Below are 27,489 nucleotides of genomic sequence, written 5' to 3'. Positions count from 1 at the left end.
TTCTGGAAAATAGTCCGGATTATTTAGTATAGTAATCTTAGGCAACTAAGCTCACTAAAGCAGAAACACAGATTTTAAAAGTACTCAGAGAATGAGGGGGGGAAAACATAAAGAAAATGTTTTTGGACATCTGGGTGCCTACAAATGTAGGCAAATGGGAGGGGGGAAGCTGTAATTTCTATAAGAGAAAGCAAGAGTTGAATGGAATTGAAGTATTTGATTACATGTATATTTATGGTATCTCCTCATGAAGAAAGCAAGAAGCAAAAGCTTTTGTATGAGGTTATATTATATTGTGTTAAAGTACAATTCAGCCTGTTCCCATATGCATATAGAATTCTGTCTCTCCTCTTTTCCGAACGCTGCACTTCTGATGGCCAACACTGTTTTTGATGAGTGCTGGTATAACTGATGGCAGAACCCATGCATAGAAACAAAGAAAAAGGGGAACTTTTGCAGAATCAAATAATTGTTTGGAAACAGCTGTAGAAGGTTAAATAAAAGCTTTTTGATACTAGTTGGACAGTGAGTGACACTGCTCTATTATTACTTCATCTTTGATATCCAAAAGGAGGAACTATCCCTGTGAGTGTGCATGAGAATTAGGTTAGTGTCATTTGTCCATTTTACAGATGAGGAATTGGAGCAGACAGAGATGAATTCATTTGCATGAAGTTGCTCTGAAAGCTGGCAGACATGATGGTTAATCCTGGTAGTCTGTCTAGACTGATGGCTGATAACAGTAGTGAGAGAATTTAAGAAGTACCTGCACCTTGAGAATTCCCAGCAACCTCTTTGAGGTTTATGTGAGAGTGATGTGTTGTCATGCCTGGCTATGTAAGAATAGTATTTATTCTGTATGGATTAGGTATAAATAGGATATAAATAGATAGATGTGGGTAGATAGAAATAAGAAGGATGACAGTATAGAAACTGCCATGTTTCTGTTCAATTTTGCTTTTTGAATAGGAAATTTTAATATTTGTATCTTCCATTTCATTATCCTCCCTTCCCCATCTCTTGTTATTTGCCTGTCTGGAGTTGAAGTGATGCAGATACTGATTTAAAGGTCTCTTGTCCTCCAGCACATTTCCTTGGTAAAGAGGATCACTGAGCAGGATGAGAGGACAATTGATTTTGATTAGGGAAGAGGATAGTGATGTCTGATTTGCCCCAATTGCGTTTTGAGTGTGTCTGGTTTGTTGATGATACAAACCAAGTGGTTATCAGTTTTTGTGCCATGTTACACCGGCTGGTTTCTTCTGGCAGAAATACAGCAGTTCTTGTTCAGTATCTGGTTCTGAGCATGACGCTGAGAATGGTCAGGCTGTCCTTTACCAGTGGGCAGGCTGACATTGTGATTCTGGGGTAAAAGAGGAAAGCTGTGGCCTACAAGTTCTTAAAAACTGGAGCTGTTTGGATTCTTGGATGGGAAGAATCAGAGAGGCACATCCTACTATAGCCAAGGGCACCTCTTAAAAAGAGCTGTGGAAAGAACGGGAGAGGATTCGAAGTGTGTTGCTAAAATCCTCCAGGTGAGTGGTTTGCTTGCCCATATTATTTATTTACATAATCAGCACCCTGGCATAGTTCATTTCGGAGAGGAGGGCTGCAGGCGTCCGCGGGCAGGGCGCGGCTGCAGGGTCTCTCGGCGGTGCCGAGAGGTGGCGGAGAGGCGCAGGGAGGCGTGGGGCGGCACAGCTGCCCTGCGGGGACAGGCGGCTGCTACCCGAGCGCGGCCCTGCCACTACAGCCCGTCCCTCCCCGCGGGGGCTGCGGCCGCGGCGGCCCCTTTAAGGCGCGACCTGCCGGGGATCAGGTGCGCGGCCGGAGCGATGACGTCATGGGGCGGGGCCGCGGCTCCCGCTCGCGCTGCCCGCGCCGCGGGACGGGGCGGCGGCGGCTGCGCACGTGCGCGGGGCGGCGGAGAGCGCGCGGGGCCGCGCGGGCCGGGAGCGGCGGGAACCGGCGGAAGCCGGGGAACCGGGAGCGGCGGGAACCGAAGGCGCCTCAGTGCGGGGCCGCTGCAGCAGGTGTCGGCTTGTTTTGTGTGGGGCTGCCTGCCGTATAAGCACATGAAAGGTTTTCTCCTTCAGCAGCCTAGACGGGGAAAATGTGCTGTGTGCAGGGGGTTTAATTATTTGCAAACTTAATTGGGTTTTTTGGGGTTTTTTTTTTTGGTAATACAGCTATCTGTCATGTTGTATATTTCATTTGTATTTGCTTGTTTAAACTGTTGCTTAGATAGTAAGTGAACTGCAGATACTGCCGTAGTTGTTTCTGTTTTCCATGGTGATGAATTGTGCTGTGTACCTGCTGTCCTTGATGGAAAGTGCTGCACCAAATTTAACTCTTTATCCTTGGGTAAATCATAGCAATTCAGCTTTGCCCTAGAGGAGGGATGTCAGATGTTTTAGAGCGGCTCTTCCTTCCTTGCCGATGGAAGATTATGTCCCATCTGTGTGGAAAAGGGACTAGACCTTTTGCCAGTGTGGTGGGAATGTGTAAGCCCGTGTGGAATTTACACCGCCTAAATATTTGTATGCACAGGAATTGTGTCTGCTGGTTCTGGAGCAGAAAGGCAAAGGATTGCTTGTGGCTTTGGTTGGGGCTTTTGGTTTTGTGTTTTTTATTGGTTGGTTAGGATTTTTTTTTTTTTAAGGCAAGGGGAGGCATTGAAACCTTGCTTTGAACATTCATTTAATCTTCATGATAAATAGACTTCTATATTTGTAGTTCTAATTTCTGGCTAGTATGTTCACTTTTCACCAGATAAGTTAAAATTGGCAGAAATAAGGAAAAAATTCCCTGCTTGAGGGAATCATCATGCAAAGATTAAAGTTGGCCAGGAGGACCTCTGTAATTTTTTGGGTAGCAGAAGGATGTGACTGAGTAAAACCTGGCATTAGCAGGCTTGGCTCTTTAGACTAGAGAAAAGTCTCTTGGGCATTCTTATGCTAAAAATGTAGGCTAAGACTTCCCTTTGAAGTCCTCATTTGGAAATGCCCATCTATACCACATCTAATTTTTTGCATTAAATTCCAAAGTAGATTTAGTCTCTTCTAATCTGCAGAGCAGGGTTCTGGAATAAGTCTTTGTTTACAAAAATACTTGTATGGATGTATGTATATGTTAAGAGATGTGCTATTTTTGGTTTTGAATGCACACTTCTGAATCCATCATTCTGCAGGTTTCTTTTTTTTATTGCCTTGATAGCATTTCAGTCTAATCAGTATGCAATAGGTGGTGGTTTTGTTCTCTAAATTTAGCTGCTGATGTTCATATGCTCCTTGGTATTTTGTATTGGTCTTTGTGGTGGGCATCCTGCACAGATAGATCAGCCCTGATGGCCTTTGTCCTGGCAAATGCATCATCCCAAATGACACATTAACAGTGGGCTTTTAGAAGGGATGAAGTATGTTAATCTAGCATGCTTTAAGAGCAGTGGAGTCTTCAGGCATAATAATGTATACTTGATCTTCATGTGTGCCTCACACCTCGGGGACAGGAAACCGAGTGAATGTCACAATATGCTAGTGTTTAGTAGCCTTTTTTCTTTTTTTTCTCCCATATTTATGCTGAGAGTATGGGTGTTTTGTCAGAAGCAGGTTTGCAGTCCAGTGGCATGTTCCAGCCTTAGGACACCAGGCTAAGTAGGTAACACCAGAACAAGCAGGTAATCCATGGCATAGCAGGATTAGTCCACAAGGTGAAATCTGGTCAATTACTTTGCCACCTGAAAATCTCTTTAACTTTTAAGTGTATTTTTTCATTACAGCACCTATTACTGTAACAGATGTGACTTTCCATAGATTTTTGACAAGTGGCTTACTGTTTTCTCTGGATGTCATCACCTGTCTTACCCTTCGTGTTCATATTTAGCATCTTAAGACAGTTTAATTTTACTAGCTTTGAAGTTAATAGCCATCATAAGATGTGGTTTTGTATACTGTTGAGAAAGTCACTGAATTGTAAGCATCTGCAGCAGCTTTTGTAGGTGCATGAAATTTTAAGAAATAATAGCTGTTCTAATGAAATTATTAGAAAATATTTCAAGGTGAAAAGAAAGCTGATTCAAGAATTGCTGTTACTTCCCCTCTTATTTATAATGGCACATTTTCATAGAGGACTTAGTTTTATGAACTGCAAATAAAAAATTGTTTTAAATACAATTTCCCCCATAGTGATTGGGAGGATTCCTGGAATCACTTGTGGCATTGACTTTTGTTCTCAGCTCTTCAGTATGGTGGCATGGATTTAAATGCTCTTGGGAGTTCCATGCTGTATGTACATTCTGGCTGCATATCAGTCTGCAAGGTTCAGTCATAGGACAAAAATAAAGCAGAACAGAACATAATTAGTGCAGGATGTGAAAGTGTAAGAAACTATTTTATGAGTCTCATTACCTTGTCTATTACTATGGCTTTGTGGTCTTGTTTTTTTCTGTCAAATTAAGTGATAAAAAAGTAAAATAATACAGCCAAGCTTACTTTCATTTGGGTTTCACAAATGAAAGTAAGTTAGTGCAAATTAGTTTCCAAAGTGAATCTTGCACCTTCAACTGGTCATACACATAAGAGGCTGAAAAGCATTGTTTTTATTTGATGCAGGCAGGTGAAATGAACTTGCACAATTTTCTTTCTCAAGACTTCTTGCAAGACTTTCTTCAAGGAGCACAGCACTGCTAAGATTCAAGGTTTGCAGGTTGTGTGCTGTAATTTACGGTCACAAAATTATGTAAGTTCTTGATGAGTGTTGGAAAAGTGGATACAGATTTATCACTCCAGTTGTACTGGTTCTGTGCCATGTGTGCTTTATGTGGAAAAGTTGTTTCCTGATTCCTAACTTAGTCAAACTATAAATTAATTCCTCAATACCCTGAGATCATATTTATACCACAGCAAGTGCCTTTTTCTACAGGAAAATGATTTTGTACCATGACTCTTAAGGCATAAAACTCTGTGTGTGTGTGTCTTTCCCATCTGCAGAGGTGACGGGAGACTTGTCTTTGGCTTTGGACACAGCATGGCATCACAGTCACTCAAAGAATGTGCTCATGCTTTGACCAAGAAATTTAATTTAGTGCTTTGCTTGATTAACAGGCATCTATAACCTGGTGTCTTACTTGCAGTCAAGAAGACCTTTTGCCTTCTCTTTCTGATAGAATATTTATAAAACATTCTTTTGAGTTGGGTCCACTTACTGAGGTGGAAGTTCCAAAAAGCAGGATGGATTAAATGCAGTGCACTGTGTTTGGCAGTCACTGGGAGTATGTATGCAATAGAATTGCTTTTCTTGTTTTTGTGGTGGTTTTAGGAGGGTAGTAGAAACAAGAAGTGCAGTTATTTGTGGTATTTGTGGTGTTACCTCTGTGGTATTTAGAGTGTTGCTTGTCTTTGGTAACTTTTAAACGCTGGCTTTTGTTGTCTGAGAGACTTCCCAGTGCTACAGGTAAAACTAGTTCGAGTCACTTCTTAAGAGTTCCTAGATGTAGAAAGTCAAATTGCTAGCAAGATACATTCACAGTAATGTGCTTGGGGTATTAGCACTTTGTTTTTCTCCCAGTATTTTTTGTTTGCTTCAATCATCTGCCAAAAGAAAGACTGGTTTTAATGAGGATCGCTCTGCCTTGTAGCACATACACATTATTAAGAAATAAAATAGCTTTTATCAATTAAATGGAAAATATTGAGTTACTGTCAGAATTATAAATGATCCAGATTCATCTGTCAAATAAAAGTTTGGAAGGGAGTTATGACAATAATACTCTTGATAGCGAGGACTGGACTTTACCTATGAAGGAATCATTTCCACTTCATTGCTCCCAATCCCATTTTTAAAGCTAGTTTGGATTTTATTTGAACAGATGTAGTCTAAAGTAACTGGTACTAGCACCCCAAGTCACTCCACACAAAAAATGCTTGTGGAGGCTATGCAGGGAACATTGAGGAACAGATCTGACTTCAAACTACCCTGACCTGTCTTTCCACTGGCTGCTGTTTACCCTGACCAGGTGGTTGTGTTGCCTTGTTGAGGAGTTGCACAGGGATGAGAATGAGCAGTTGGAAGACTGAAGGAAAGTGGGAGGGTAAAAACGCTGTCCTCATGTTAGTCAGTGTCTGAATAGTCTTGAAAAATATTTCTGATTCTCTTTTAGTAATTTCTTTTAGTAATGCTTGGTTTGGTTGTTCTTTTATATGAGAGAAGGCAAAAAAATGTTTTTGCTCATCTTGTAATTTACAAGCAATTTGAATCGCTCTGGGCTGCCTGACTTTAATAAAAACAATAACTTGGATGGTAAGAGAAAACAGAATGGATGGGGTTTTTTTTCTTAATATGAGTCCATTTGATGCTAAGGATATGACGATGAAGTAACAGCAAGATTTTACTGTGCCTTCCCACTCCCCAGACCTTATTTAAACAGTTGTCTTGCCATTTGGAAGAGGTCAGCTGAGTACAGCATATGTATATGCCCAATATGTTTGAGCACATTGCCCGAAAGTTGACTGTTGTTAGATTTTTTTTAATTGTTTTTTTTCTAGTCCTCTTGAAAATTGCACTGCTGATGTGGGAACATGAGCTTCTCTTTCTTAACCCACCTTCTTTACCCTCCTCAGACCCCAGAAAAGAAATTTTTGATGGTCACTGCTTTCTATCCACAGAATTAACTTTTTTGACCTCAGAGATTTTCAGTGAAGAGGGCAAACATCTGTTTTCAGACTTCTTGAAAGTCCTGGGAAGGGATTCTCTGTGTTAAAAACTACTGTCCTAGAAGAATGCACTTACTTAAAAGAAAGAGGCTAGAAAAGATTAACCAGGGAGTTTAATTTCCATCAGTTGTTTTGAACTGATTATTCCTCAAGTGCAGCTTTGCTGTGGCTGCTTAAGGACATGGCAGGGCAGGTAGCTGGGTCTTGACTGGCTGCTCCTGCTCTTTCCCTGTTCAGCTCTTGGTTGAAGTGTCTCCTGCAAGTGGCTCACAGCTCAATGCAATGCTAGGGAAAGTACACAGATTGTCACAGTCTGCTGTTTCCCTCAGTTAAATGAAACTGCACCTTCAGTCTGTGTTCCCAATTGCTGCACAGCCATCTGACTGCAGATGGAGGGGCAGCTTTGTTATTTGGGTAGGAGGATCTAACTTCAGGCCACTGTCAAGAAGCATTGTTCACTCGACCTACTTTCCTGCTTATGAGTGAGAAAACTAATGAAAAAATAAAATTACCATTGGTAGAGTTGCTTTTTGCCAACTGTTTTTTGCCACTGTTACACGTCATTTTGCAAACTTAGCAGTGTTAGCATAAGGGGAGCGGAAGGGGCACATGCTGGTGAACAGATCCACCCTGGTAGCAGCTGTCAGCTTGGTACAGCTGTATCATAAAACCTGCTGTAAGTTACCTGTGCTAGAAATTAGTGGATTGGCTAGTACATCTACATGGTGTCTTGGCTTTGGTGGCAAAGCTCATAAAGAAACTGTTGTAAGTCCTGTTTCTCTGCTCCTGTACTCCTCTGTAGTTTGCTGGTCTATGTTGTACCAGTTAAAAGTGCATGCTGCAGGACTACTCTGTGTTCTGAATAACGGAAATTATAAAAGTAGCCCACTTCATACTTTTATTTCCTGGTTATTTTCAACCCACATTATTTTCATGAGGTATTTTGTAATGTGGTCCTACACTGATTGCCACTTGCAGAGCATCAGATAAGAATAGTCAGAACTGATCTGTGAAAGGTGGGTAGGAACTTCTGCAACTGACTTCTTTGTTGGCAGTCAAGAAACTCCATCTTTACCATGTAGCATTTATTCCTGACAACCTTCTCCATATAGACAAACTTACGATATTTAAACTGTACTAAGTGTGCTGACATTTACAGCTCTATGAGTGGGAGTGCTGTGGTGGATAATTATATGAAGGTGAAGGGAAGGGCTAGCATAGCCTTTACTAGGTAGGAAGCTAAAAGATCTGCAAAAGCAGAAGGAAGCCAAAATCATATGACTCTGCAGACATTTGGAAAAGAACAGCTTTCAGTCTTAAAAGAATGGTTTCTTCAGCTCTGTCATCTATACTTTGTTTCTTCAGTTTTTTTTTAACTTACCCTTTTGTCATTTTTCTTGGCTATCTCTCTTTATCTTGCCAACCATGAAGGCATGCTGTTGACATGCATGCTTCTAATAGATGGGGTTATTTGCAAATACATTTGCTTCAGATTGCTGATGTCTGAACCAAAGCAAAAAAGCAAGGAAGACAGAGAGAGGTTTCACGCTTGTCTCTGTTGGTTTACTTTGCCTGGTTTTCCTGCCTCATTTCTGTCTGAGGTAGCGTTGTGGAGGGCTGTATAATTGCTAGCATTGCTGTCCCAGTTGCCCTAGGGGCTGTGGTACTTGACCAGAGCAATTTGAGGGTTGCTGTGCTGTCCTAATTAGATGAAATGTTAGAAGAGTTGAAATTATTTTTCCCCCCTTTCTTCCTGTTCCATGCAGAAATGTGGTAATTGCTCGGAATTCTTTCTTAGTTCAGTGGCAGTGAGTCAGATTCTTAGCTGGTATGTTTGGCAAAGCTCTCTTTTGTGAGTGCAGTAGCGCTGTTGTTCTTCAGCTGGGGACCTGTCCCCCTGCTTGTGTTCAAGGCATGGAGCCCTGCTTGCTGTTCCAACTGTCTGACCTTTATCAGCACAGACTGAACTCTTATTTTCTATATCTCTGTTGCAGAAGAATTTGTTTTAGTAGTAAAACACTTACTTGTCCTTTGCTGCTGTATGATTGTAAAATTTTTAATTTTAGATGTGATGGAAGCAGAACTGATTTTGCTTTCAAGAGTGCATTTAGAAATCATTTTCATGCTTTCTTTATGCACTGAAGTATTGAAGAACTGGTTATTGTTTTTGACAGGTAACTGATAGTCTCCACTATCCACGTGCTGAGGGACTGTGCAAAATGATGTCCAAGCAGGTGTTTGAAAATGTTCACAATTCAATCCATATTTCTAGCAGTTACTCAACTGTGTGTGAACACCTGAAGCACTTTATCAAAAAGCTGAAAAAGAGTTCCATAATGATGGAAACTGAGACTGAAGCAAACGGGAATTTGCAAACATCAGTGCCACAAAACTCTTGATGTTACTAATTTAGATGCTCCTGCCCTTTTGTGAGCATTAGCCAGCATCACCTCAGCAAGGAAGTCAGTGGAGTCATGGGGGATGTGTGTGGTCTTTGTGTCTGAGGAGGGAAGGCAAATGCTTTGTCCTTTGGAAGGAGGAGGGCTAAAGGAATGTAGAGACCAGTGTTTTCTCTGCAAGGATGCTTACCAGCCTCGGGTCATTGTGTTGAGGAAATAATTCCACTTGAACAAATGGACTTGTTACCTATTGGTAAAATTCTATGGATGTTTGAGAGTAAACATGCCAGATCCAAGTAATAGTGTGAGACACCTGGAAGACTTGGTCATTCTGTATGTTAAAAATGAGGTTTGGCAAATTGCTTTTGCCTGGAAAAAGTCTGTGTTGGTGTTGCAAAGTATGTTTTTAAGTGATTTGTCTTCCTTGAAACAAGCTGTTTGAGGAAAGAGTGCTACAGAGTTTCAGCATGCTGCTTTAACCACTCACAACTGTGGAGGAGGTTTTGAGCCCAGCATGATTACTGAGCATTGGACTGTTTTTTATTCACAATTGTGGTACTGTCAGTGCACTTTAGAAAATTACTTGAAATTTGCTCACACTGAATCTTTAAAAAAAAAAAAAAAGCTGTGTAGAAGCATCATGAGGTAATATTGCTTAGAGTATTGTGCCTTTGCTGTATTTCTTCCTTTCTTGTTCTCCTATTTTTGTCCCTTCAAAAGTCTGTCATTATGGAAAGACATAGTTAAAACTTGGCTCAACCCCTTCTGTCCTGCAAGACTAAATTGTTCTTAAGGCAAACCAGTTTAATTGTATTCCAAATGCTTCCTTTTTGCATTGTTTGTTTCTATTAGGTAAATGGTCCCGGTGGGGATAGTATCTTCAATTCCTTGTATGGTCCAAAGCATTATTATGTTTCAATCTGATTCTGTTAGCATTATATTGTGCTGGGACAGCAAGACAATGGTGTGCATTGGTTTGGGTTTTTTTTTTTTTTTTTTTAACATAACCAAAGTTTTCTTTACAGCTATTTTGGTCTTGAATGTACAGTAAGTCTCCCTGTCTGTGCTCTAAACGTGACCATGTTAGAGGAACAAATTGATGCTGAATGCAGATGGCAGCCGTGTCCTGGAGCTGTACTCTAGGAGTGTCTGGGAGTAATCATGTTGTAATGCTACTGCTGAGCTTATGGGAGGTTTTTGAGATAGGAAGCCATTTTTCTGTACAAACTTCTTTTTTTCCGTGATCTGTATCACTGGCTTTGAACACAGGGGATGGTTCCAGGAAGTGTCCTGCAATAATTGTTCTTTGAAAAACTGCTTTTAAGTTTGTATTGCAACTGCAGGGTTGTAAACTGAGGGACCAAAACTGAAGCCATCTTTTGAGTCTTTTCCATTTTTTCTATTAAATGGTGACATGTTGCTCCTGGTTATCAATTTCTCCTATGAGAAAACAATCCTTGACATTTATCTGCGGAGTCTGCAGAACCTCTCCAGTTCACTTGTCACACTGAGGGGGGCTTTACCTTGCACAGGCAGGCTGCTGCTGTAAAATGAAGTCATCCCTTGCAGCCCTGTCTCCCCCTCCTCTGCCCCCAGCCTGATCTTTTATAAAAGGGTTTGGAAAACCTTCCTCCCCCTTGCCTGGTACCGTGTCCGAGGGGAGTTGTTGGCAAGCTGGGCTGGGCCTCTGGTCTTATCTCTGTTGTCAGAGCTGTCTGCCTGGTAGGTGGCAGTGGGGGCAATGCTTTTCAAATTAGACTTTCCTGTGCTTAGGGAGGCCCTTGTTTTTTTGTTTTAACTGCTTCCTATTGTTTGAAACAGCAGGTTATCCCCTCCCATGCTATTCTAGCTCTTTCCTCCTCCCTTAAATATTTTTTCTGTGCAAGTATTACTCAGAGCAGTTACTCTCACAATGAGTCCTCAGTTTTCCCAACTTGCTCTGATCTCCAGCTTCTGTTGTGATACCAGTTTAGAGTCCACATAATAAATAGAAAGCAGCTTCTGAAGGTAGGTATTTCTAACTTTTAATTCAGCATCACCATCAGTGTGATGTCACTGTTTTGATTGAATTCAAGTTGTCATAGGAATTCCCTCCTACATATGGGACTGAAAGAAAATTCTGTGTTTCAGTGTGACTGGCTTTTGTTTCTGAAATGCAAAGAAAGAGTATTGCTTCCGTTTGTTAATAGTTTGCTTTTCAGTGTTTCAGTCCTGCTAGATAATAATGTTTCATGTGTGTTCACTTCATTTGTGATGCTCTACCTCTGTGAAAGGTCCTTTCCAAGACATAAGCCACCTCTGGTCCACTATGCTGTAACTTTTTCTGTCTAATAGTATCCATTATAAATTTGAAGATAAAACCAGTCAAAATCTCTTCTCACCATATCAGTTGTTACAGCTGGAAGGGATGTTGGCAGTTCACTTCCCATCCCACTTACTTTACAGCGTAAGAATTACCTAGTCAAAAGTGCTCCAGACTGCTTTTTTGATGTTAGATGTGTTTTCCTTTCCCTCTACTTGTTGAATACTGTGTAAGAAAGTTGATAATGAAATGAGGTACTAAACATATGCAGAGCTTTTCTATTATTTTAATGTGCTGATTTATAAAAATCAACTTTGTTTTCCTGATTCCCCTGCTTTCTATCAAGTCTGTTTCCAAAATTAATAATAATATTGATTATTTGTAGTCTGTGACTACTGTTTCATACTTTTCACGGTTCAGCTTAGCAAAAAGTATGTTTTTGTTTCAATTTCTAGAGTTGAAAAAAACCCCAAAACCCTCACACTATTTTGATATATTTGGTGACACAAAGGAGAAGTTTTAATTCCACGAAATGATAAGTCCAGTTCTAGACTTTGTCACCAGAGAGGGCAAAGGAGAGGGGAATAATCTCTGTATGAGTTCCATTACTTGACATTCAGTGTAATAAACATTCTACCTGTTCTAATGCATTCGAGATTTTTTTTAAGGAATAACTTCTCACGCAGCCTAAAACAGACAAGAATTACAAAGACATAGATTATAGTCTTCAGAGGCAGGATTCATCTGATCCATACCTGGAAAATGAAGTCCCAGTGTCCTTGCCCTAACCATAACTTCTTGGTAAGCTGATTTAGGTCACTAACCTAGCAGGAAATAAAGCAAGCTCCCTCTTCTCTTCTTGCCATCGCTCAAAAAGTGCTAATTTTGTGAGCTGAATTTGCTTCTGTGAACCTTAGTGTGAACTGCCTGCCCCAGAGCAGTCATGTGGAGAGAGAAGTGCCCTTTCCACACTACTCTGGTGGCCCCAAGATCTTGGCTTCATTTGGTTATTTAATAAGGTTCCTCTCAGAGGTTGTCTGAGATGATGCATCCTCTTTTTGAGAGTACTGTATTTTGTGGGAGTTAGAGAAGCTGTAGTTTTTAAATTGCTATTATTATAATTGACAGTTCAGAAACCTCTTGGGGTTTTTTGACAGAAAAAATGTTACAGTGGACATACAGAAGTTTGCATTTTCTGAAGTTGTTAATTTATAATGTAGTTATGTCTGTAGGTTATGAAAGTGGTCTCAAGAGTTTTAGGTGTCTTAAAAACCCAAACAGGATGATTCCAGGTTAAAGAGCTCTCTGTTTAAGGCCAGAGAAACATGACAAACAGCCTGAGGAGTGAAGGAAGCAGACTGTGGTGGCTGTCAGGATGAACAATGGTTTTGGCACACCTGCTGCTTTGCTGCTGAGCTTCTCCGTGCTTGGCAGGAAAGGAGCGATTTGGAGTATAACCAGAGAGTTTTGTAAATGTTTTTGGTATGTTTCCATCTTCTCTGAGGGAGAGAAAACAGAAGTGCTTGCTTTATAATGTCACTAATGGCTGGTTGAAGACTGGGACCATAAACTTTTGGGGCAGGATTTAATAATGCACTTAGAAATGTGAAAGTCAATATTATGCTAGACTTAAGGGCCCTTAGAAGGTTGTGCAGGTAGACTGATATACTGTGGGAAGGGGCAATAGTTAGATATAGTCAAAGCAATGTGTTAGAGAAATTTATGCTTCTACTGCCCCTCTCAGTAGATACAAATGTAATTAAGAAGCTAAATTAAGAGAGCTGAAACAATGCATGTGGAAGATTTTTTTCCCCAGTATGACAGTTTAACTCCAGCATGTTCCAACTGATATTACTCCCTTGATACTTCTCCTAGAAGTTGACACACATGTAAGATGTGAGACCAGATTAGCAGATTACAATCGTATTAATGGTCTTTTAAAGTGATGTGTAATGCCGTGCATATTTATACAGACTTTCTCTGAAGTCTCTCATGTACTTGATTTCATAAGAGGATGCTGCTGTCCTAAATTGTTGAGTACCTGGGTCACCAGAGTTTATTGGAATTGGAGAACTTGGGTGTACTGGGAAAAAATGAGGGTGCTAAAAAGCTGGGAAAATTTGCTTTTAGTCTAGCAAAGAAAATGACTCTAATACTTTACTTTTTGGCTCAAGCTAAGAGCAGTTGAACTTCAAGTGGTGTGAGTTCAGTTCTGATTGATGAGAAATACAAGATTTTTCCAGATCATCCACTTACTTGCACGTGTGCACGCACACGTGTTCATGATTTATTTTATTTTCCTAATCACAGAGGAAGGATGCATAGACTCTTAATCTGGATAAAATATTCTTATTTTTTCCTGTTTCCCTTACAGGTGTGTGTATAAGGAAGTGTATAAGACTTGCTGTAATTAAGCAATGGTTAAGCAATGGATAATAATTATAGTAACAGTGCATCAGAATGCTTTTGTCTAGTGTTGAAGAAAAATTTTGTAAATGATTTCTCAAAATTTATCATGGTGCAACAACATGACTGAAAATACTGTTGTGGTGTGGTAGCCCTTCTTGATAAGGATAGCTGTTACAGGTGTTGCTTTCCCAGATGTCAGGTTCCTTGAAACCTAGTTATTCTGAGGGAGAGGACTTTTAAACAGGACAGTGTTTGGTTTTGTCCTTTTATTGCCTTGCTGGTGTTCTGGATCTGAATTTTTTTCTGCACCAAGTTGCTAACACAACAGTTGTGTCTTTTCAGCAGCATCTTGTGTTGCCAGCTCATTATCTGGGGAATTTTGGGGAAAGCAAGTTCTATTGTACATATTACAATGCTTGTGGACGCCAGCCTGGAGCAACATCAGCTGGTCTTGCACTAACAGGATTTGGCAAGAAAAGGTGTGGGCAACATGTGACTGCTTTGCAACTGGAAGGTGAAGATTCTGTCCTGTGACCAGCTCCAGGGTATCCCAGTGTAGGGGGTGGTAGCTGTGTAACCTGTACAGGAGCCTGCAGGAAGCAGCAAGCCTTAGGGACCTTTTCAGAAAGCCATGGCAGGATATGGAGTCCACAGTTTTTGAGATGGGTGTACCTAACCCTTCTGTGCTGATTTCCCAAAAGACTGGAAGGATTTTAACATCAGAAGGGCCATATTTTATTTAAATAGTAATATGTTACTTTTTTAAAAGTAAAAGAAAGTTTTAAAAATCTAGGGAAGAAAAAATGAAAATAGGCTTATGTGCAAGTTTTCTGTTACCAACTATGTCTTGCCTTTCCAGCCTACCAGTCACTGAGTGGTCCCTAATGACTTATTGGAAATTTTGTGCTAAGACCAGCCATACCATGCAATCCCTGGAGCTTTCATCTTTGAACTCTGTTGGTATCTCCCTGAGAGGGCAGGATGGGACTGTACTCCTGCCCCCAGGGTGCTACATGGCACAGCCACACTCTTAAAGAATTGCACCCATAATTAGAAGCCAGAAACCAAATGCTTACATAAATGTTATCATCCTGGGAACCAGTTACTTTCCTGTTCCCTACTGAGTGTGATGGAGTGGAAGAACCCCTAAAGCTGCCGTTGTCTTTTGCCTGAGACCTTTCCCCAAAGCTTCTCTGTGCTCCAGTGCTGTTCCCTGAGGCACTTAGCTTAAGGAGTGACATACATCATTGTAGGCTGGGCATTTTTTCTCTGTGGGGGAAGAAAAAAGATGAATCAAATACACATAATATAAGACACAAGTTTAGGAAACTGTACTTTCTGCATTTCATGTGTTCTGTGCTGGACTAAGCCAGAACTGCTTAATCCTTTGTGCTTAACATTGCAGCACTCTTGAGAGTCCCTGTTTAAAGGGCATATGGGTTGTGTTTAGTTTCACAGGTGATTTCAGCCAGTGCAAGATCTGATTTGGGAGAGTAACAGAGGTGTCTGCTTGCTTTTCTGTAGAGCTCAGACCCACAGAAGCACTGAAAAAGTTGAATTGCTGAAAGGAATTAAACTGAATCTCTAAAGTAAGCATACATTTTTTTTTTTTTAACAGTACAGGCTGAAATCCTGTTGTCTGATGTGGAGCTAGGCTGCAGTTTTCTCTAGGTACTCTTTCAGTGTTGAAATTAGTGGCTTTAACATTTGTTGTTGTCTGGGTGCTTCACAGTCCTGTTAGGACAGGCCTTCTTTTTGTGTGTGAAAACATGTGTACATACCCTTAAATTTGCTCCTTGACAGTCTGTTAAAAATAACAACAGAAAAAGTTTCATTAGGGTTATTTTCCTTTTTACATGTACTAGGTGGTTAAATATATTATAACTTTACTGGCCAGTTTCAGAATTTTTAAAATTTTATCTTTAACAGGTTTCTTCAGTTGCTAAGAGAAGAACTCTTGTAACCTACCTCTTCATGATCTTTTTCTGCCAATGAGCAACCCACAAATAATGTGAAAAGGCTCTTTTCAGAGTATATACCTCCTCTTGAGTGGTTCCTGAGGCTTGGTTTTTTTCCTGTTTGGGAGATGTTTTGGTTTTTTGGGGGAGGTAAGGGGGTTTGGGTTTTTTGTTTAGATGGGTTTGGGGTTTTTTAGTGATTTTTTTTTGGGTTCTTTGTAGGGAGCTTCTGGTGCTACCCAGTTGGGTCATTTTATTGTCAGGCAGAGGGGAGAAAAAAAAATCAAAGCTGTTGACATCCTTCTTCTTTTTCTTACCCCAACACCCAACTGGTTTGTTCAGCTTGTATTATACTGCATTTGCACAGCTTCTGCTTCTGTGACCCATTAGGACAGAGCCTGCTTGTGCTTAACAAGAGTCTCTTTCATGCTTTGTGGATCTCTCCAGGCCACAGCAGGACACAAAATAATCCCTTTTGCATTTGGTAGTTTCACAGTACTTTTCTGGTGAAGATAAAATAACCTTTCTGAATGAAAACAATAGCATCATCTCCATAAGCCTGGTTTTGATAGAAGGAAATTGTGTCATTGTTTCTGCATCTTAAAATGAACAACAGTTTGTTTGGGTTTTTCTTCCCCAGCAGATTATGTGCAGTTTTTAATATTTTAAAATCTGGGGAACAGTGTTATGAGTTTTTAAAATCAGTATGTAATTAGTTTCTTACAGTAGAGTCTGTTAAGACTTAGAGAACCAGTTTTTTTGAATCATAACTTAAAAATTTGAATTTGTATTTTGAATTTAATGAGGCCAGAGTTTGTGAAAGTTCATATGCAATCTCATGGCTTCACCTTATTATTAGTTCTAGCATAAAAGCTCTGTATTTCAGAGAATGTGTTTGTACAACAATCTGTACATATGGAGCTTTCATTTTTGTATACTAGGCTAATTCTCCATTTGAATTTCTGAAATGTTTGGCAAAGTAACTGTTTGTGACAAAGTATCCTTTGCCTGTTTTAGTGGTCTGCTGCAACTTTCACATTTTGAGGTTTGTTAAACTTGGCTTTAAAGCTTTTTATTACGATCTCTCAGAAGATGTTTTATACCAGAATAATTCAAACAATTTATCTGTTTGTAAGGGGCTTCTCAATGAAAGTAAAATTTCAAGTAATGGAGGTAGCTGAACATCCTGTTATACAAGGATTCCTTTCCTGTGTTTGTAGGAACCATTTCGTGACTTTGCCTATATTTGATGTTTAGCTGTGAGTTCAGGATTGTTGTGCATTAAGTTGTTGTTATCCTCTTTTTTTAAAACTCACAGAGACCTGCAAAATGGCTTTTTACTTCATAAGGTCCTGTGATGGATGAGTCTGCAGCTGGGGAGAGGCACAGTATATCCATAGCTGTCGGCTCAGCCAGCAATGGACCAGGTTGGCCAAGTCTAGTGTTGGGCTACAGGAGCCATGGGGAGGCCATGGCAGCCTATTACAAACATTTTATTTGCTAGTTTGGATTGTACAGGCTTGAGGTATGGTCATGTCTATTTCCTTCATATTTAGAAAAGACAGGACCAGCTCATCAGCTCACAGAGACAATCTTTTCCTTTGATTTCCCTAAATCCATTGATCAGATGTTTTCTTCTGCTGGCCTCCTACTTGTATAGTTCTACTAGCCCTGTTTGTCTATTCCAGGTTGTTGGTGAGGTGTATGGTGTCATGGCATGTTTCCCCCAACCTCTTTGTTTCATTCTTTAACTGCTGTTGAATATGGATGTTCTGATTAAGTAAGCTTTTTCTAGTGGTGTGTTGCAAGTGTTTTTGCTACTCAAATTCTGAAGTCTTCAGTGGGTTTCACAGCAAATGCTTCTCTATACAGAGCCAAATGAAGCACAAATAAGTTTCCCTGTTCTTATTAGTTACACTTATTCCTCTAAAACTACATAGGAATGATCTTAAACTCAGCTTATGCATGTGTGTGCACACTCGTGATTCTGCTGAAATGTTATTTATAACTGTACAGCACAGATGATTGCTTAAAAAAGAGGAATAATCAGCATGTTGTGGATGCTGGGAGCATTTGCTTTATATTTTTATGTGAAGTATGAGTCTATATAATGTTCTGCAGTGCAGCAGTGCTCCTTCTGTTTATCAGTTTTAGCAAAACAGGAAAAAATGATGTAAGCATTTAATACTGGGACCCAGCAAAGGCACCATAAACTGCTGCTCACTCTGCCTTTACTCTCTGTTTTTGTGAGTTCCTGTACACTGCTTTAATTTTGCACCTTGGTATGTTATTATTCTGTCAAGAACCTGAGAGTTACAATCTGTCTTGGTACGCCGTAGCGATAAAACACAAAATACAGTGAACTAATACTTTAATCTAGAACTATTATTTTAATACCAAATACTGTCCTGATCAAAGAGGGAGGGAATAAATGCTTTTATGGTACTAACATATACATTATCTGGCCCCACCTGTTGATCACAAGGGAGGTGGGAATTGTCTGCCTACCTCTGTGGAAGTTTTCACTAGCCAGTGTTATCCAAAGGTCTGTTGTGCATGTGTTGAGGAGCTGATTTCTGCCATGGATGTCATCTTTCTCCTTGAGCACTGCTGGGAGAGAGCAGTGCATTGCAGTATTTGACTTTGGGATTCGTAACACATCAACAGCAAGACCTGTTTTTCCACCCAAACGCTGTCCATCTGTTTGATCAAAGTCTGTTGCTACTCTCAATGTGTTACTTGCTGCCTTTGCTTAATCTTTGTTGTGTTTCCTTTGAAATCAAGAATACTAATGGAGCTGGACTTCCTCTGTTTGCCTGTTCTCCTGCAAAATCTGTTTATTGTGTGGTTGTTATTCTATATGGATGTGTGTGTATTTCCACATTCAAATGTATCAGAAATCATTGGTTTTATAGAGAATTTAATGAAGCAGAGGGGTTTGTGGTGCTGTAATGTGAGCAGCATATGATCTGGGAGTTGATTGCTACTGACTTCTGTTTTAAGGAAAGAAAAGGGTGTGAAGATTGACAGGAGAACTCACAGTTATAACACGGTAGCAGTTACAGATGAGGAAGAATTTTTCTGTTCAGCAGTGAAAATCTGCAAGGTCAGGAAAAGAATGGCAGCAGGATTTTAGGATTTAGAAAGTTCTCAGTCATTAAGCCATATGTTGTTGAATACTGCTGACTACTTCTGAAATCTTTTAGGGCTCTTAAGTCATTGTTGGACTGGAATTCACAAACCAGAGTACAAATCCTTTGGTTGTTTGGATCAGTGGTGTTATGAGTGGAAGAGAGAGATGCGATTGTTTATTAATAAGGTGCTGTATGAAAATGGGCCTTGAAATCTTTTGGCAATAGCTGATGTCTATAAAATACAGAATTTTGCAGTCAAAATGTTTTTGTCTGGAGACTGAATCAAATACTAAATTAATCTTGAACGTCCACTTTGGAAAGTCAAGGTAGAGATTTGGAAAGGAGTAACTGGTAGCAAGAGGCTGGCTGAGCTTTCACCTGAGTCAAACCAGAACCTTCCATTTCACCCTGGATTGACAGCTGCCTATTTGTCATGTTTTCCTGTGTTACATGTGATGGATTTGTGGTGTTTAGCTGCTTTTGAGCAATTGCATAACACTTGAAGCTGCTGTGTTTTTCCCATTTATCCAAACTCCACAAGTTCCATGTAGAATGGGATGGAAAGCTGGTTTCACCCTACCCTTCTTCCTCGAGAAATGTCCAGGAGCAGCCTCTGGGGTAAGGTAGAGTGTTTTTTAAATATGGGCTTAGGAGAATAAACTTAGATTTCATATTGAATGTAATAGAAAACTTGAGGAGAAGCACTTTGGAAATCCAGGTGAGTTAAAATGTAGGATTTTATTATGTGCATCAGTCTTAGAGTTGAACAGCTGTGAAGGGTAGATCTGAAGGGAGTGCAGATGGTTTTGAAAGACTTTGAATTTACTTAGGACTGGGCAGACTTTCTTAATTTTATTCATATTCCTTGCTTCTCCAGCTGTCAGAAAAGTTGCTGAGATAACAGGGCTGTCTATAATAAAGGTAGCTGTCTTTCCAAAGGATTTTGGAAGTAAGACCAGCGGGCTTGTCTGCCTCCATTCCCTGTAACCTCCACAGAACATGCATGTGCTGCAAGTACCATGATGCATGAGATCAGTGGTTATTAATATAATGTTTTTTCTATCAGTAGAACCTTTATCTGGGGAGCAAAACGTGTTTTGGCAATAAACCCTGCAGTCAGTAAATAATGTGGCATTTGCATCTTTAGCTCTGACCTCCATTCTCTCATTGTTTGTCTTTGAACAGAAGCTTGATTATTTTATACTGTGCTTTTATCAATTGGAGGCTTTAAGAAGATATGCTTTACTCTAGAAACTTCTAGATCGTCTTGCAGGTTAAGTAACTGTTGTTCAAAAAAGGCTGTAATGCTGGCTTTAGATATTGAGAGTTGTGTTTGGACTTTTTTTTTTTTTAATTATAATTTGCCTTTGAAAATTGTCATGTTGTACTGAATCTCCTTACCCAGATGGGTTTTAATAACTTTTAAAATAGCTTTTCTCATTATTTGAGAGGCAGATGGATATTTTGAGTCCTCTTAACTGCTTTATGAAAGTCTGGACACTGCTACCTTACAGTCTCAATACTTGTGCAGGATAAGTGACATACTTTTGCATTATACTGAACAAAAGTCTGTGTAGTTGTCAGCACAGAATACAGGTGTTTATCAGCTGATGCCCTTATTTCAAAAAGGGCTGCAGAAAATACTGCTAAGACTGTAACCCTGGAGGAGAATCTTCTGCATTTCAAATCCAATGGCTTTCTACTGGTTTTGTGTGTGACTTTTTTTTTTTTTTTTTTTTTTAACTGTGAAAGATGCTCTTTAAATAGATTTGGCTGACTGTCAGGCTTAAAATCAAATGATTCAGATTAGGTAAGTGTTTGCAAGATTTCATTACACTGCTTTGAGAGGCAGTCCACAAGAGTTTTATAAAACCTACAGGCATTTTGGATGAGGAAATTGGAGAATGTTTTGCTATGAAGAGTATTTGTCATGCAGTATAAAGCTACGCTTGACCCCAGCAGCTTACAAAGTCTCACTTTGGAGTGTTTCTGCAGAGTGTAGTTTCTCCATGCCTGTTGTTGGTCTAAGCAGTTAACAGGAATGTAGCGAGGGTTGGTTTTCATGTTTCATGGTTTCTTGGTTATTGGTTTGAAAAGTGGGTATAAAAATATATTCTTTCTTCATAAAATTGTTTGGTTTTTTCCTTCCTGTGACTGTAAAAGTGTTATCTATAGAAATGGCAACATTGCCACATTGGGGAAATGCATTCCTAAAAGGTGATTGACCTATCAGTATTTTGACTACAGTTTCTTCTATTGGTTGATAAGCTGTATAAATTCTGTGGTAGTGATCAGAAATGTTTGTTACGCTAAGTTTTGCTTGCTGTTCTGTCTATCTTTTCCATTTTTGTTTGCATTATCTTGTTGTGATCTCTCAGAAATGGCCTTCACTGTGTCTTCAGGAGAAACCTGTAGTGTTTGATCAGGCTTGCTGCATTTGTACTCTCTGAAGAAGTTCATAAGTACATCCATGGATTTGGGGAAACATGTTTTTAGTCTTCACTTCAAGATCATTTTGATGGGCTTTATCAGCAACTTTTAACCAGATATTTGGATAATTTGCTTCTGGTAAATCGAACGATTTCTCTGGTGCCTGAAAGCATATTTATCACAACCTTAACAAACTATTTTCCAAAAAGGCTCTGAGAAGTTAGCCTAAGTTCTCTAGTACTCATAGCTTTGTCTTTACAACGCTTGGGAGACTGAGAATTGTGCAACAGCACACGGAAAAATCAAAGAAGACGAGTATGAGTCTACTGTGGGCACCAGTGGCACAGTTCCCAGTTCCTGGTTCCACCCAATAGGCACAAGTGGCACAAAGCAGGGTAATCAGGTTGTTCGTTTAACAGGAAGACTGACAAATGGGTGCGAGCTTGACAGCAGAAGCATTACAGACTCCTCCCTGCCCCTTTCTACCAGCAGAGCCATCAAGGCTGAGAAATGCATGCGTAAAGCAGATTTTTTTTCTCTCTGTCCCATTTGTACTGTGAAAAAATTCTTGGCAAGAGACAAGAATGAATGTAAATCTACCTTTTTGTAGTTGCACTTCATTGTCTAGGTGAACAAATAAATCTCTTGTATTTCTGGCTAGCTAAGAATCTCAAAAAGAAGAGATGTCCTCAAGAGGAGGCAATCATCTTCTTTTGCTTCTGTCAGGTCACTGCCCTCTTCACTCCTTTCTTCATCCAGCCTCATGGTTATTTGGTATTGAGAAGTCTTTTGCCCCTCTATTTTATTTCATTACCTTTGAGATGGCATTTAAACTGACTTGCAAAGCTGACTATCTTTTGGGATGTCTAAACTAAATGAAGACTGTAATATTGATATTTCTGCAATTAAATATAATTTAATCCATGCAGAAATCCACAAACACTTCCATCATTGCAGATACATGGAGAAAATGTGTTCTCAAGCCTCTATTTCTACAAACTTTCCATTTAGCTGAGAACAACCATGGGATTATTCTTGTGCCTCTTCACTGAAAATCAAACTTGGAAGCCATCTGGGTGAAAATTTTCAACAAAATCCATTGTCTTAGACAAGTCTTTTTTTTTGTTATCAAAAGGATCTTGATTTCAAAGCTGTTTCTTTCCTCTTTAGGTTTTAGAGGTGTTGCAGCATGTGAGGGCATGATTTGCCCTCAACACCATTAATCTACTCCCTACCATCAGAATAGGTGGTAGGATACTGGGGGAAAGGAGTCTCTTCTCTAAAATCAGACTCATTCACACATTGAAGGATTTACGTTATTCTGTGTTTTTGAAGTTTTCTCAGAAATTTAGATAATAAACACTAAATTCTAGACCTCTGCTTTTATTTAATAGTGTGATAAATACTTAATTGGTGGTTTCAGCTATACCTAGTGCTATATGGAAGCATCTTTGTTCCTAAACAGGATTGTTCTAGTTCAGCTATGTGCTTCGATTGGGGGATTCATACAATAAATATTTGGCTAAGTGAGACTGCAGTGGGAGAGGGTTGTTAACACACCCCTCCTCCTCACTCCCAAAAATGAACAATGACAGAGGGACCTTGCCAGAGAATAAAGCATCCAAAGGATGTTATGTTTCTGTGTGATTGATTTAGCAAGGGAATATGGGGATAAACAGGGTCTTGAAATCTTCTGTGGTACATCTTGCAGAGTGTTGTGCTCTGACTCTGGTTTCTTCAGGCCAGGAGTATGTGCTGAAGCATGGCCAGCTTTGCCCTGGGGTTGTGATGCTGGAGTGATGCCCCATGCCTCTCTCATCTGCTGAGCCGGTCTCTGTGGCTGGGAACCCTACTGCCTTCCCAAAGGAAACTGCTACAAAGCAACAGGAAGTTCTAGAACGTTGGGTTTGCTTTTTTATTATTTGTTCTTTTTCTATTTTTAATATTTTATTTATTCCTTATTAAAACATTTGTATAATTAAACATGAAACATTTAATATGAGTTGTTGTATTTTATTGGTAAGTTTTTTAGAGGCTGGCACAGTGGAAAGCTGTGATTTGGTCATCTGGTTTTGTCCTAACTGGGTGGTTACCACCTTAAGTGTTTTTTGCTTGTTCTTAGTTTTGCAAAGGCATGTAGCCAAATGAGCAAGCTGAACGTGCTCCTGTGAGCAGTCATGGTGGTAACAAGTCAGTTCTGCTAAGCCTGTGCAGAAGCAGTGCAGGTACTAAGCTTGCATGGTTGCTGTGAGGGCTCTGGGCAGCTTGAAGTAGTCTTGCTGCAATGGCAGGTGAACTCCAAAGCCTCTAGTCTTGAATTTTGTTCCAAGACAGTAAAAATAAACTAAAACCAAATGTATTCACTTTGTCATATCTGATGTAGCTTTGCTCAAAAGGTATTCACAAGTTAGCTTTACAACCCATTTTGAGAGCAGTGTCTTGTTTTGAACTTGAAGTCCACTGAATGCAGCTCTCAGCTGTGCATCTTTGGCATGTTTTGGATTGTATTTTACTTTGTAGGTGCTGTGGAAAGAAGACAAAATATTTGGCTCAATGGTTTTTGTGAGGCAGCACACAGTGTACCTGTCTTGGTTTGTTACGCACAGTACTCTGCTCCGTCTGTGACACACAGGCTTAGCCACTGCACCTATTGCGAGTGGTGTTGCTTTACAGAGATCCCTAAATTGATCCCTAAATAGCTCACACAGTATGGTTGGCTCATGATTCATTGAGGGGGTTGAGCAAAGAAAGGGGGCTGAGGCTGAAATTGCTTTGAAATGACTCCTGAATAAGTTCAGCACTCAGGAATGTTGCGCGACGGGCACGGTAATGGTCTGTGTCTGCAGGCTTGCAAGCACAGTCTGAAATTTTGCATGGCACACTGGAACCAGGAGGACTACTCAGCTGGGAGGAGATATTTGTCTGCCTTACAGCAGTGCTGAGACTTCATTAATATTTGTAGAATGAGTTTAACAGAAGTACAAATGAAGTATTACTAGAAGGGAATGTGTTAGGCTGCTGTAACACATTTGCAGGTATTTAGGAACTTCTTTGTGTTTTGATAGGAGATGAAGAATTTATACTTGTGTGGAAGGCAAAGAACATGCCTTCACAGATACCCAGGGTATCTTTATAAGGCATTATATCTCAGTTAATTTTTGCTGATGTACAAACCCTACACGTGTCTATTTTCTAGTGACTTCATGCTGCAATTAATACTTTAATACATTTGGAGTAGAGTCATCTTGCTCATACCAGCCCTAATATGTGATTTCAATTCTTATGTGTATCAAAAGTGGCATAATTCTAGAGCTCATTGGGAATGTCCCTGGAAAATACTATGCAAGTTTCTGTAAATATAGGTGGACTATACTTCAGAGAACTTAAAAAATAAGTATTGCCATGAATCTTGTAGTTTCTGTTTCTAGGAGTTTCTTAAATATTTTTTTTTCAGTTTCTTGTAGATGAGGGGAATAGTGAATTGGTAGTGGGAAGAGCTCTTTCTGTTGAGTAATTGTTCTGGCTTCTTCAGAAGCTTCTGTGCCTTTTATAAGACATCATATATCCCATGTACCTAGATTAAGTAGCATTTTAGAGGTACACATAATTTCTGATGAAGGAAATTTTGGAGAAATTTTGATCTGAAGAGTGCAGTGGGTTGCCAAGTCAGGGATGAGCCTTGTGCCTTCCATGTTCAGTGCAAAATCCCAGTTCTAGGGTGGAGAACGTGCTAGCATACATTCACAGAACTACAAATCCTCGTGTAACTGTTGGAATGAGTAAGATATGTTAAAAAAAAGAACACTATGAGATTGTAAAGGATATGTTTGGCTACTACCATGGGGTTCACTTGAATGTTGTGGTTTATTTTTTTAATCTAGTTTCCTTCTTAACCTTGCCAACATACTCCAAGCCTCCTTGCTCTTACATGCTTTTCTCATAATCCTCTTTTCTTTTCCATATTATTTTATTTTTTGGGTGGAGGAGCATTTATGTTTTTTGCTTTGTCTCTGAAGATTCAGTGTATTGTGGGAGGTGAGGCAACACTGGTCTTGGCAGAACACCACAAAACCAAGAGAGTAATTAAATGACGCAAGCCTTTGATTATTTTTCTCTCTCAAGCTTTCTGGCACGGCTGGGCATTCCGATTGCAAAAGGAGGATTGGGAGAAGAAATTTCTAAAGATCGCATGCAGAATTAGAAGAACTGTGTCGGAGACTTCTTGCTTCACTAAAGCTCTTCGTTCTCAAATTCTGGAGTTATTTCTTTCCCCTGTGAGGATAATGTCTCTTTCATCACCCAAGATACACGTAACTGAAAAGGAGCTGCCAAGGTTGTGGTTTGGTTTCTTTGCTCCCTTACGGAGTGGATTTTTCCCATCTTCTTCAGGAGGACTGTAGAAGGATTACAGAAGCTGCGTTTTTAGGACTGTGGGAGGAAATTGCGGTTTTTCTTGTCTTGAGTCTGGGACCTCCTTGATTTACCATTTGTTCTCTGAAGTTACTGCCTGTTTGGAAAGGGGAGAAGCAGCATAACATGAACTTGCACAACTGTGGATTCCTTCCCTTTGCAAATGTTCTATGTGGCTGCTTTTAAAGGAGGTTTTGCATGCATAAGCAGCAAATGAAGAATAGCATCCCAGACTGGATTTAAAAGAAACAAACTCCTTGAGTCCTGGCAAAAGGATAAATACTGTTTAAACTATAGTTTAAGGAAGACCAAGTGTTGTTCCAGTTTGAAATTTTTTGCAAGGAAGCATCTGATCAAGTCAAATATTCTGCCAGCCTCAACCTGAATTTTCTACAGCTGAAACTGGAAGATGTCTTGGAAAAGAAATTACTTTTCTGTTGGTCGGGGGAATGTGCAGGGCATGTTTACTCCACGAAATACCACCTCAATAGCACCCAGTAAGGGTCTCAGCAATGAACCAGGACAGAACAGTTGCTTCCTGAATAGTGCGCTACAGGTAAGAGCACAGAATAAAGAATGTTTCTGGTTTTGCCTTCTGTTTTCCTAGGCACTGTGCAACAAATGTAGCCAAACTTGAGTATGTAATTGTTGGTGGGCTTAGATAGAATAAAGCTATGTTTGGAAAAGCAGACTGAGTTATTGAACAGCTCTTTAATTTTCAGGTTATCCTGATGAATTCAACAGCATTTACACAGTCATTATTTACTGTACTTGAATATCTTGTTTGTATAAGCTTGTAGAATGTCAACCAAAGCTAAAAAATATACATAGAAAATATATTTTAAAATAATAGGATATTGCATAGCTTGCAGAATGCATACTCCTTAAAAGTAAATTTGACTTTTGTGTTGAACCAGTCAAGGTCAAGGTATGATAATAACTATACAAGATCCATTTTATGTAGTTCAGTTTTTGTTCTGGCTGCTGCTTTGTAGCTTAGTTTAAATGACTGTTTACCTTTTGATTTGGAAGAAAAACCTCTTCTGCTGCCAAAATCAGTGGAGTGGTATGGCTGCTATAGAGGTGTTGTCACCATTTGCTTTGAATGTTGTCACCAGATGCTTTGAATGTCTGATGGTTGAGATTCATTTTGGCAGCAGGGCTTAAAACCCTTTCACATCAGTTTCCATCCCTTCATATCACTTGTCTGTGCAACACAGACTGTATCACTGTGAGTTTGATTTGTTTGTTCTTTTCCATGGGCACAATCAGGTTCTCAACTAACTCCAGGCTTCCATATAGCCCCAGAACAAATAATACAAATATGTATACCCATGGCCCTCAATAGGCTTAATATGTTAGGAATTACAGGGCAAAGAAGTTTCCAGTGATGTTCTGTATCAATTACCTTTATTAAGCTGTAAGGTGTAATAACTGACTGCTTCCTAATATTGAGTTAGTGAACCTAGGTCTGGACTAAGTAGATCCTAATACCAGCTGCATGCCATACATGAAGATGAAAGACTATGACCTGGTCTTTAATCTGCTACAGAAACCCTTTTCTTCTAAAGCTGAAGAGAGAGGATACTCAAAGTACTTAAAATCAAAGCTGAATTTAAAAAAAAAAAAAAAGACAAGATAGTAATCATTTCATAAAATGCTTTTGGGGCTTATCCTAATGTATTAACATTTAGTCTGAAATGCTCTTGAATGTTTGTTGCTCTGTGCTCTTATGAA

The 27,489-nt window shown here is 39.7% G+C and overlaps 1 protein-coding gene across 6 annotated transcripts in view; it reads left to right on the top strand.

Moving 5' to 3' along the window:
* Positions 1-27,489, top strand: part of USP54 (ubiquitin specific peptidase 54) — a 92,214-nt gene that overhangs the window by 19,946 nt on the left and 44,779 nt on the right. For 4 of the 6 annotated variants that reach the window (XM_033066791.1, XM_033066796.2, XM_033066798.2 and 1 more), the window contains exons 1-2: positions 1,952-2,033; positions 25,465-26,308. In XM_033066791.1, the coding sequence (XP_032922682.1) occupies positions 26,162-26,308 (147 nt within the window). In that variant the 5' untranslated portion in view covers positions 1,952-2,033; positions 25,465-26,161. Of the gene's footprint in view, positions 1-1,951; positions 2,034-11,003; positions 11,117-25,464; positions 26,309-27,489 lie in introns of those variants that run through there. The other 2 variants (XM_033066793.1, XM_033066792.1) reach the window with 2 other exon arrangements.

The sequence above is a fragment of the Catharus ustulatus genome, chromosome 8, assembly GCF_009819885.2.
Source record: "Catharus ustulatus isolate bCatUst1 chromosome 8, bCatUst1.pri.v2, whole genome shotgun sequence".
NCBI classification, from domain to species: Eukaryota; Metazoa; Chordata; class Aves; order Passeriformes; family Turdidae; genus Catharus; species Catharus ustulatus.
Note: the sequence above shows the minus strand (reverse complement) of the source record. Positions and strands in the feature narration are given on the sequence as shown.